The 12,313-nt window shown below is 43.8% G+C and overlaps 1 protein-coding gene across 4 annotated transcripts; it reads right to left on the reverse strand.

The window, feature by feature from the left end:
- Positions 1-231: 231 nt before the first annotated feature.
- On the reverse strand, positions 232-11,522 carry hyal2b (hyaluronidase 2b). 4 transcript variants are annotated; one of them, XM_064305950.1, is made up of 4 exons: positions 11,364-11,522; positions 5,683-6,621; positions 3,102-3,191; positions 232-2,603 (listed from the first exon to the last, which is right to left on the reverse strand). In XM_064305950.1, the coding sequence occupies exons 2-4, from the start codon at positions 6,613-6,615 to the stop codon at positions 2,217-2,219; spliced, it is 1,410 nt and encodes a 469-aa protein (XP_064162020.1). In that variant the 5' UTR covers positions 6,616-6,621; positions 11,364-11,522; the 3' UTR covers positions 232-2,216. The 4 variants fall into 4 exon arrangements, with proteins under 4 accessions (XP_064162020.1, XP_064162021.1, XP_064162019.1 ...); XM_064305951.1 differs by lacking the exon at positions 11,364-11,522 and adding an exon at positions 7,416-7,798; XM_064305949.1 differs by lacking the exon at positions 11,364-11,522 and adding an exon at positions 7,217-7,796.
- Positions 11,523-12,313: the final 791 nt, after the last annotated feature.

A 12,313-nucleotide genomic window follows, 5' to 3' on the forward strand; every position in this document is an offset into this window, starting at 1 on the left:
ATTCTGTCAAATTGATTCATGCAAAGCTGAGGGGTATTTCACAAAGCAGGATTGCGGAGTTAGCTGGATAACTGCCTTAAGTAAAACCTGGAACAGCTCTTTTTACTTCAGTCCACGTTCCAGATTTGATACAGTCTTGAGTTGTATCCAGTGCAGTTAGGGAACTCCTAAATCCTGCTTCATGAAACAGGGCCCTGCTTCAGTTACCCATACATCTAAAATAGCAATAGATCAGTTTGGTTCCTTTTTTATTTTTGTTTTCAATTTTGTTTGTTTGGAGGTCAAAACAAAGTGTTCAGCAATTAATACCTGAATAATTTCACCTAGAAGGCAAACCTTCTATTCACAAAGTTACAAACATAGCTAAAAATGACTGAAATATAAACTTCACTTTCAAGGCGTACAGTTCCATATGCACAGCATATAGAAAAGGCATGGATTAGCACATGTCATTCCTTTATTTTCCCAGGGCCTTCAGTGAACTCAACCCTGCATCAGCCACAAAAAATTCATGATTAACCAATTAAATTAAAACTATAATAGCAATTGTCCATACTTACTTACAGAACACCTATACACCCAATGTGAATGTGAAATATAGGCTATATAATACATTTTAGCACTTAGACATGATGTGAAAGGAACAGAAACAGTGCAAGCCTCTAGGAAGTCAGAGTATGGCAGGTGCAGGGGGGGGAGGGGGGTCTATTCCAGTTTGAATTCAGACAAAGTTCCACGGAATTCCAGATTCACACACAAAATAATACCATTGAACCTCTTGACTAGCACTTACTCGGGATAATATACTGTGAGGGAAAATAAATGTGAAGCAGAACCCTTCTTAAAAATGGCATGGATATGCAACTCAGAAGCTTTCCAGGAACTGAAATCCTTTTAAATGACTGTTCTGAGGCGGATGTGGGTGGCACACATTGCAAGCCGAATTGCATTCTAGGTGTGGAAAGCAGAAATACTCTTCTCCTTGGAAACAGCCGTAGCTTATGCCTCAGCAGCTGTGAATTTGAGGTCTTCCTGGAAAGTTCAGGAGCTGCATAGTGCTGTGGTTTTCAGTGTGTCAAGCTGTGGGGGTGGGATGGGCAGCCAGATCCCAGTGTTTCTGCATTATAATATGTATCCATTTACCTTAACATTTCAGAAAGCCCTGAGGGTTTCAAGGAATTTCTACTAGAACGTGAGGGCACGCAAGAGTTTCTGTAACCCCATTAGGTAAAGCCCTCTGTCCCCCCCCCCCCCCCCCAGAAAAGCCATATGAGGGAACCATAATAATACGCATTAGTACTAGTCTGTCAGTATTCCAGATTTTCTAACACTGAAAGTATCAAAAAAAGATTTAACAAAGCAATAAAAAATAGATATGTTCAAAAAAATACATATTCCTTGATAAAAATTTTATTTTATAGCTCCTCTTGAGACTTCTTTTCATGGTTGAGAGGAAGCTTTAAGAAATAAGGCATTAAGCAAATATCTGACCCACACACACACACACACTGTCTGAATATGCTTCCCTGTCCTAATGTGTTCCGCTCTGCCCTTCAGATTAGAGGCTGGTGGACTGACAGTCACATGTAACAGTCAGAACCACCCAGTCTGCGTCAGTCACATCCAGAACCATCATGCCTATGCACATGCACACATACACACCTGCAAGTGGGCCGCACACCTAAGTTAAGGGACTGAGGAGCTCAAAAATGCATGTGGATAATGACCCAGAAATTCCTCACTGTAAGACACACCTTTGGATATACAAAATCTGTGGATGAGACCATTTCAGCTGAAAACCTGGAAAAAAGGCAACTAAACATCCTATTGGTTTAGGCTTTACAATTGCACCATCCCATCTAAGAATTTCAGAAAAATCTAAAGACAACTTATGGTGAAAATGTGTGCGTGATTATTATTGATTTTGCTCAGACCTCAACTAAGATTTTGGACAGGTGTCCAGAAGCCTAAGCCCCTACCACAGGTTGGAGTCCATAAGGACCAGCTGGAGTCCATAAGGACCTTAGGAGTCCAACTGTCCCAACAAGCCAGGGCTGGGGAGGCCTGTGGTTCAGGGTTCACGATCATAGTAATGGTTCCAGCCATCACTGCCCCAAAGTAACTCCTTTGTCACCATCAGTACAGATTAGCCCGTGGGTCCTGCCTTCGGTGCCTGCAGAAATCCTCCCTGCCACCAGGGGGCAGGGTGACCTGGCTCAGTGAAGGAGTATGTGCAGCAGTAGGGGCAGCAGGCCAGGCAGGTAGAGCCGCAGGCTGGGGGAGGCGCCGGGAAGGCCGGGCCCAGGTTGCGCGCACCCCTCCCCTTGGTAGCCGCTGTAGCACTGACAGCGGAAGTTTGCGTTCAGCTGCTCCGTCTCCTCGGCGCTGGGCTGGCCACTCACCATCAGCTTGCCGCCCTCACTCACGATTGGCTGGCTGTGCGGGCTCAGGTGCAGGTAAGCGTTGTCGTTTGCGCGACGCCGGAGGCAGCGGCCGCGGGAGGAGCACAGGGCCCTGCTGCACTGCTCTGCTGCCGTGGAAACGTTGAGCAGGTACCGGCCAAGCGGACCCAGCAGGTAATCATTCAAACTGCGACAGTTGGCCTGCATAGAGAGTCACACGTACATCATACACACATACACATTATACACACGCATTATACACATATTAAACTCCCATGCACACGAAAGCATGCATGCAGAGACAGACATGAACATACAAACGCGCAAACTCCACACAGAACTGAACACCACTTACAATGAACAATGTAACAGAAATAAACTTCTTACATGAGCTGAGCTTGAAGTCCTACACCTGTGAATCAGACCTGCAATCTGAGCTATACAAGCCCTGTTCCCTAATCATTATACTACATGGCTGCCTCTCTACAAGTGTATGCACATAAGTATGCATATGATATACAGGCATGCACAAGGGATACGGGTATAGCCTACATGATATGCATGTACATGGTACACAGATGTATATACAGTACGCAGATATGCATATGATACAGAGGTATGTACAGGATATACAGGTGTATAGGATACACAGATATGTATACGGTGTATAATTATATATGGATAAAGGCTAGCACTTACACTGCTGCTGGCGTAGGCAGCGTCTCCCCACAGAATTACACCTGCTGCTCCCAGCGCCACACTCTCCCCAATGGTGAACACCAGGTCTGTCTACAGACACAGACAGACAGACAGCATTATAACACTGAGCCAGCCTTTGTAGAACTCTGCTCTGTGCATCTCTCCCAGGGCACAGTTTCAGACTTCCTGCAGCTGTGACTCGCCCTGCGCCTCCCTCTCTCACTATGACTCTCTCACGCATGCCCTCTGAGCAGAAGCTCACTCTCACTCACAGACACACAGACACTCCCTTTAACAGTGTTTCTCATCCCAGTCCTCCTCTTGGAGAGGGTGAGTCCCAGAGGCTGGTCCCACTGGCAGTGCTGCTGCAGGGTCGTCTACTCTAGCCAATCCTCTAGTTACTGCCACACACAATCCCACAGACATCACCGTCCAGCCCACCAAATTACACTGCACCCCCACCCCTGGGGGGAAACACACTGCACTGCGTTTGCTCAGGAGAACAGACAATCATACAGACCACACTTTGAGAAACACAGCAGGCACAGGTGTGGTAGGCGTAAGATGCACCATACGGTGTCACCACAGGTTGTGCAGAACACCAGATCTCATATTGGAAACTGAATTCCTTTTTTGCTTTCTGGATGTATTGTTCCCAGTAGACCAGTGGGCAGTGGGCCAGCGGATGCCATTAAAAAGGCCTATGGGGCTTCTGGGAGGTTGTGTCATTCGGTGTAACTCTGCTGAGAGCAGAAATGTGGAGGCACGCTTCGGGCCGGTAGGGGAACACAGCCTGGATTGTTCCCATGATGGACCCTCTATATTTAGCAAGCAGCAGGCCTGTCCCAGCATGTCTCCTCAGTTTAATGCGGTTTGCTCCGCCAGTCCGCTCACTGCTAGGAAAAACATTTCAGAGACCTGCTTCTAGAATTGGAACATTGAGAAATGTACACTCCCTCAGACTCAGCTCCCCGAACAGTTTGGAGGCAATCTGAGGAAATATTTAAAACAGTGATGCTAGCGGTGTCAATTAACCATTAACGGCAGCCCAAAGGGACATGCCTGGTGCCGCACAAATTCACCAGGTTAAACAGCTGGACTGGCTTATTCAGTTCAATGAGCCAAATTCCCAGATCTTTACAAATTAACTTGTATCTGATCCATCTTTCCAGTCCGCTGGACTTGTATACTATTGTGCCCAGATGTAGAACTCTTCCAGCTAAGATCAGAAATGCTCCAACACTGGCTATTTCTGAAAACAAACTGAAGATATTTCTTCTTTATTGTGCTATTATTAGGAGCTGGGCCGTATCCAGTAATAGTGCACACTGTGGTAGCAATACAGGCGGTGTAATTTTGATACTATCCAAAATCGTGAGTGCAACATTTTTTGAGAGCATGCATTAATAAGCATTTCTTTAAACACCTTCTATTTTTAAACCACGTCTACCAAGAGGACATTTTTCACAAGCAATAGTGTGGGATCAAATTACTAATAAATTACAAATGATCCTCTTGGGTAGTGGATTAGACAGGAGGAAACAGACAAGATGGAGGCCTAAGATTTTGTTGCCAAAAAAAAAAAAAAATGACAACTGCAGTGTGGCAGAACATTGGATTTATAGCAAAGGGAAACCCAAAGACTTAAATGAGGTAATCTGCAAACTTTGGTGATCGCAAAGAAAGGCAAAACTTTAATGCAAGTTTGTGATTTTCATTCTGGTCCATTGAGACCTGCTGTGACCAACATCCTGCAAGGAGTGGGGCAATCCAGCATCATGACACTTAGTCCCTTGACCCTCAAGGATACATAAAAACATACAATTAAAATAAAATGCCAACACTTTTAAGTTGTTAATATTAAAATCACATTAAAATAGTACCACACCATTTTTGTAACGGGACCAGGTTTTGGATCGCTTTACATTTTGTAACCTGTTCTTCAACTATTCAGCAACATTGGGCACCTTGATGGGTAGTGCATTATAAAATAACTGATTGATTGGTTGAAGATAAGATCATAATCTTCAACTCCCTTTTTAAAAAACGAATCACACTACTGAAAGACTTCCTCAGTAAGAACCATTTGGCCCAGGCTTTCTGTTCGTCTGCCTGGTTCAGTGTCTAGGCCTGTGAAAGGAGGCAAGATATATAGGCATTTACAGCAAGGGCATTTCTGTGTTTGCTCCATGAAGCCCAAGGGCATTTTCTCATGAATGTTGAAATAATGGAGCATGTTGCAATTCGGCTGTTTTGATGTACCCAATTTAAATTTAACACACAGCAGCTGTAGAGTGCAGCCGTTCTCCTTTGCAATTTACTGCAGGTAAAGACCAGACTCCCTGCACCAGAGATTACAAACACTGTAAATAAGGGAGTGGGTGAGTCAGTGAGTGGGTGAGTTGGCGAATCAGTGAGTGAGAGTGAACCAGCAAGTGAGTGAATCAGTGACAGAGTGAGCAAAAGAGAGCGAATTGCTAAGATAATCACTGACAGCGAGAGTGAATTAGTGAGTTAATGAATGAGAGACTGAGTGAGTGGATGAGTGAATCAGTGAAAGATAGTGAGTTTGTGTCCTCACCTCAGTCAGCAGGGTCAGTTGGTTGGCATAAGTAGGCCGCGTGTAGACAAAGACGGGCCGTGTGACACCTTCACCAGTTGACGCCAGCCTCATTCCCTCCAGCACGCGGTTCCGGACAAACTGGCGGCCCATGGAGGTGGAGTTCAGCTTGGGGGCCAAGTAGATGGATGGGAAGAGGGCGGTGCTCTCTGTCCACAGCCAGGTCAGCTGATCGTTCCGCACCATCTCCACGTCCGGGCATCGACCCGTGTAGTTCTCCAGGCTGGACTTGTAGTTATGGTTGTAGCAGTCGGGGAACAGGTAGAAGCCCCACAGCTGGTTGGGACGCAGGCTCTTGGCATACCTCAGTGTCTCCAGCATGAACTTTTTGGCGGAGATCTCAAACTCCTGCTGGGCCACCCTGTTTACAACGTCTGTAGACCAGTCTGGGTTCTTTTTGGCGACAAGGAGCCGTGACTGCTCACGGTAAATGTCCTTGGTGTCCCAGTTGCGGACCCACAGGGGCCGCCACTCCTCCCAATCGATGACGGCAAGCCCCCTGGCACCAAGTTCACGGATGTACTTACTCACACCATCTGGCATCCTCTCCAGGTGTGCAGTAAGGCTAGCGGACTGGGGGATCCCACCATTAAACGCCACATCCCTTTCGTAGTATGGGTACAGACCCAAACGGTCCTTATAAAAGATTGTGAGATTCTGCTTGACAAAGCCTTCATTGGGTGAGGCCACAATCTCAAACTGGCTCAGCTTGAAGTTGACACCATGGCGTGGGCCACAGTCCTCTGTGGGCGCGTTCCAGGCCAGCAAAACAGGCTTCTGGGAAAACAGAGGCCATCGAGTTGGCTTCAGATCCTGGGCCCGGATCACATCGCACACCAGCAGCAAAAGCAGGCAGGACCTCCGTACCACCGCGGTCCAGGGAAATGCACACATCGTCCTCTGCAGAAGAAGCAATCAGGCAGTCATTTCCGCAGTACAGACAATAGGAAATTAATCATCCAGCCTATACGTATGAGTGTGAAACCAGTCCAATTTTTTTTTCCTTAGAATGCCGCAAATATACAATGACGGGCGGTCATTTCGTCAAGTAGTTTATTATAAGCATATACTGTAGGAAACCTAATGCTATGACGTACAAACAGGCTTTTTCAAGAGAATCCATGAAATGTCTACCAATTAAATAATCGCAGTTAATACCCCAAGCACATCCATAGCTCTTGTGTCAGACTAGAGACCTAGCCAGCCACAGTCTGATTTGGCAACTGTTGAACTTCGTTGCAAAGTTGTTAACCAAAGTATCTACCAATAAGACATATATAGCTAGTGGGATAATAATTAAAAGCAAGATGTTTTCAATGTTATTTGCACAAATACGTGCATATACAGAATGCAAGAGAATTACAGAAGCAAGGCAGGTAGGTTAGTCAACGTCATATTAACAACGGACTTCGTTAGCGACTAATTGAAGGCAGCAAGTTAGCTGCTTTGGTTGAGTGAACAAGGGGAAAGCTGAAAGAGTGAATCCGGTCATTACCAAGAAAAGTGACAAGATCAGGCACTCAATGAAAATCGTTAGCCAACGCTAGCTACATTCCATAAGACATCGGGTTTTTTTTTTCCTTGCCCGACTTTACTGTTCAAACATAAGTGGTAATTTTAACTGTCCATTTTGTTCTGCCGTTGTTGTGCCGTTTAATTCCTAGAATCCACGCCACTTCTGGCCACATCCTTGCCTCTGAAGAAGTCACAGCTCTTTGGGTCCGACTCCTGCTTTCGAAGAGGTAACAGTTATCGAATGCGCTGCTGAAAGCACAGGGATAACAGCACACCAACCAGATAGTCGATTCCTTATTCGTAACATTGAAAGTACTCGTTCCCGATACGGTTAAAGGAACGGGAACTAGTTTAAAAATCACGATGACAAACTTGTCATCTTAAAATACAGTACAGAAAATCCTGTTACTAATAAAAGCCTCCTGTCGTCAAAAAAAGCAAGAAAGTAAAAGCGGTAGTAAGTAACTTGAGAGTCCACCATCTAGTTATTCTATGGTTATATCGGCGCTGAATGGAACGCTACACCTTAGCCATGGTTCATAGCCATGGGGGATTTATGGACATGCGTATTTAGGAGGATCGCGGCTTCAATTCTGTGTAGCTACTTTGCCGTTTTATAATAGTTTGCTATTTTATATAGCCGTTTTATATATAGTTTTGCTATAATAGATATGTCAGACTGCTGTTTTTCGCACCGATTAAAACCAGCTTTCCGCATACCCCCACGTAAAGTATAAGTGGTTCAGTCCAAATATTTTCCGCTTGGAATACAGTTCAGAGACGACTACCGCGTTTGTGCAGCCGCCAACCTAGTAGACAGGATAGGGATTTCTTCATTGGAACAGTTTAAATGGTATGCGTTTTCATTTGGAATTTTCTTTTACAAGTGTGAATAATACTTCGACAGCTTTCTGCACGCATTAACTTACAGAATGGCATTTATATGAATAATACGAGCTGGTGGGTTTTAAAAAATGCTGACTTTGCGTTATTGGGTTGCCGAAATATTTGTCCACGCAGACCCGAAAGCGAAAACAGATTACAGTTGTACGTATTTTAAGAAAACATGCACACACTATCTTCACATATTTGTGAAGGCAATAGATATACCAAAATGCAAGTAAGCCTTCGGTATTCAAATCTTAGTGTTTATCATGGCATTTACATTTATGAATATTGGTTTAGCCGCACCCAAGCCTGGCCGTGGGGTGACTCACTGACGTGGATGGCAGATATGCCATCTGCCATGTTACGGCTGGGTGGGGCATGTCCCATGTCTATACAGCACCAAGAGCTTGTCACTTTTCAGGGTTTCCTACAGAAATAACCACAATGACCACAGGCGCTCAGCCCTTAAGAACACAACGTCTGTACCTTCTGGCCTCATGTGAACAGTGAACACACAGAATTCAGATACAACTTCACACGTCCACACAATAAAGAACCAAATTTGGGTTAATTTGCATATTTCTCCGTTTTTTTCCCTGCCGATTTCATCATCATAAATGCTCCAGGCCCTCAACCAGTAATTCTCCCCATTGAACATTTAGCTAAATCTGATAACAACACCTGATCTAAGTAGTCTGATGAAAGTAGTCAACTGCAGAATACTCAGATTACCTAGGCAAAATTAACACTGGAATATATATGTTGCACTAAGGTGTATGCAATGTGCTATATAAATGAAGGATGACTGATTGATTGGTTGATACCTTGCAAATGGCATGCTTTTTAATTAATGTCAGCAAGGCCTAGGCTATAGATCATCTACCAAAAAACAAACAAGTAGGTCTATCATGTATACAATAACCCATTAAAAACACACCGTAATCCATTTAGAAATATGACACTGTCATTTATTTCTAATTCATGGTAAAGGAAAAATGACTACATCCACACTTTCTTTGAGCAAGAATGTATGTGCGTTTTCATGTATCTATGTGTATGCATGTCTCTCTCTAAATTGAATTATTCTATGTTTCATAAATGTATATTATATACATTATTATAATAAGTTACTCATAAACAGTACAAAAAGAAATGATATCTCAAAAACACATTTTCAATGTACAAAAATATCAAGTTACTCACAGATACAGGGTCCTGTCTATAAGTCATTCATTAAAACTTGATAAATGTAGACCTGCCGTTGAAAGTATTGATATCAAAATGAGACCAAGTTACAACAAACAATATTGATTATCTTTATCAAATTAAAATTAAACAAGCTCAATTTCAAATTAAACAAGCTCTATTCCAAAGCAATGCTACCCAATGTTTCCTAAATTATTTCATGTAACTGTTTTTTTCATCTTACCATCTGAAGAGAATGTGGTCATTCAAACTTTTTTGTCACATCAAAGTGTCTTGTACCTTAGATCTTTTACTGTGAGGTTAACACCAACGGCATGTGTAAACATCAATAATATTTAAATAAAGTTGTCATTTACCTTGTAAAGTGCTTACTGAGAACTTTAATGTAGATGAAAGCAAATGAAGGGATGTAAACATAAACAAAGCCATTATGTGGACTTATGGAGGAACAGGTTTCACAAGGTTCAGGTGGATAGTGAAGAACTGAAAAATCAAATGGAAGATTACAACACCACTTACCTCAGGCCCAGTTTCTGAAAAATAAATGATGGATGTTTTGCTGTGTTGTTTTAGAAAACATCTCACCCTGTGAAGGATGTGGGTGGGGGTGCCACAGAGTTGGTTTCAGGAGGGTGTGTTAGTTTCTTAATAATAGTGGTAAATGAAGTGACGCATGTATGACCAGCCTTGTTCATCATTGATTACCAATTGTATGTGGCAGATGTATTAAGCTGTCATTCCAGCTGCACTGGTCTCTCAGGGGTGTCAAACTCAAGTCCTGGAGTGCTGCAATGTCTGAATATTTCTGTGGTTTCCTTTCCATTAGCAGTCAATGCATGCCGCAGGTACAATGTGTCCCCACTTATGAATCACTTACGTGCTGAAATACACCAAAAACCAGAATAACTGCAGGCTGCACATTTAGCTCTGTGAACTTTGGCTCTTCTTTTGTGGAGCCGCACGACCACTGTGCTCCATGGCTACCAGTAGTCTACAGCTGTTGCCATGGTAATGCTTATGTCAGACAACTGGAGGAGTGTTGCATGGAGATGGCGGAAGTGCCACCCACGATTGCCAGCCAAGCTTAGCCTTTGAAGTGCAGAATGATTTGAACTCATGTTGCGCAAGTCCCAAACTATGTCCAGTTCTCAGCCTCCTGCCCCCATCACCTCCTCCTCCTCCCCATTCCCATTAAAGGGAGCAGGGCAGCAGGGAGCAAACAGGAGTCTTCAAAGTGGAGGGGCCACAAAGATGACACCACCCTTTCTGGAAAGTATTAAACACGCTGTGTGTAAGATGTGAATGCACATGTTTGAGAGAGAGAGAATGTGTGTGTGTGTGCGAGCATGTGCGTGCAGTTTGTCACGTTGTCATGAAAACAGCAAAAGCTGTAGGTTGAACGGGCTTGTTCTGTGGTGTAAGGCAGCCACTAACTTCCATCTCTCCCTATCCCCCCTCCCATGTGTACTGACTGACACTGCTACAGGAGACAGGTCCTGCCCTTCCAGTTAATACACTAATGCAACACAGTCCAGCAGAACAAGAACAAGGAGAAGGGCTATTTCTTCATTTAGTAAGGCGGTTTAAGACAATTACAGTTTAAGACATCTGTAATACCTGAACATGAAAATCCTGGAAATGTTTTAAGTCGTTTTGCAGTCTTTACCAGGACTGGGGGCAATTCCATTTCAATACAGTCAGTGGATTGAGATCAACTGTAAAGTCCTCTTAGAACATTGGCATTTTTCAATTCATTAATAAATTCCAGTTAATTCGCCTAATTGACTGAATTTAAATGGGGAATCAACCCCACACCTGGTCTATATGATTATCAGCCAGATATTCCATCATGCCTTCTTGAAATTATTTATATGCATAAAAGAGTATTCTAACTGACTATGCAAAACCTGTGAACCAAAATGTCAAATTTGCAAGACAGCAGGTTGCACCTTATAAAAAAGAAAAAGGCTTTTTCTCTCTACACGCACAAGTTTCAACACCCCTTGCCCCTCCCCCTACAAATGAAAACTCACCAGGTTGAAGCCAAATTCTCCTTTTCCTGTTGCCTCTTTGGCTGGTGCTTTTGTTCGGTTACAGAGAAATGGCCTAGCACAGATTCAGGGTTACCTTCCTGTGTATGACAGACAGAGCTCTGATCAGAGCCACGCAGATACCAGTTCATTCCTTTGCTATGAAATGCGCTGCTATTTGTGTCCAGCCTTTTTGAAAGGCTCCACCTCCTCTGTCGGCCCCAAAACTGGAGTCATAACTTTAGGGGCGTGACTAGAGTGAACCTGATCCCACCTGGTACACAGACCTGAGCCTCGCATACTCAGACTGACAGGGTTCAACACTTACAGAGCCTCACAGATGGACGGGGTTCATATGATGTCAGAGTGGCAAGATCAGTGAACACAAAGCTACTTTTGCAGTGGCACCATTTTCAGTGGTATGGAAATAACTTCATCTACCAGATCATCTGGGGTCCATAAGGAGAGGTGTTGTAGTCTAGTGCTTCAGCACACCGACTGACCTTGGGTGGATTACATATGTGTAGTGTCAAAGCCAACAGCTGTTTTTTTCCTGCTCTGACTCTCAGAATTCCTTACATATGCAGCGGACTTGCAGAAATTTCCAGGATGGACAGCCCATGCCTCAACTTTTGCTCGGGTCAGGCAAGGAGCCAAGCTATCAACTAGCCAGATGCCTCTTCAGGAAGGCCACTAACCTGATATGTCCTCCCAACCCATAGATATCGAATATGCCAGTGGTCAGGGATGACATACAATAGACATTTTAGGTTACTTGTGTTCAGTAATGACACACCTTACCACACCTGAGTCAAATACATATTTGTTTCAGATTCAAATACTTTTCTGTGCTCTATTGATTTTGTCTGATGTCATTGAGCCTGCCAATGACCAGAAGGCAGGGTTTTTACTTTTTGAAAGTATTGGTTTCAATACACCAGACAAAATCAGTA

Source organism: Anguilla rostrata, chromosome 13 (assembly GCF_018555375.3).
Source record: "Anguilla rostrata isolate EN2019 chromosome 13, ASM1855537v3, whole genome shotgun sequence".
Lineage (NCBI taxonomy): Eukaryota > Metazoa > Chordata > Actinopteri > Anguilliformes > Anguillidae > Anguilla > Anguilla rostrata.

What these genes read in the sequence shown, in the direction of transcription:
- hyal2b (XM_064305948.1), bottom strand. An exon ending in AACTGACCCTGCTGACTGAG is followed by an intron (nt 3,192 to 5,682) that starts GTGAGGACACAA and finishes CTGTGTCTGTAG; the next exon opens with ACAGACCTGGTGTTCACCAT. An exon ending in CTGCCTACGCCAGCAGCAGT is followed by an intron (nt 2,604 to 3,101) that starts GTAAGTGCTAGC and finishes CTCTCTATGCAG; the next exon opens with GCCAACTGTCGCAGTTTGAA.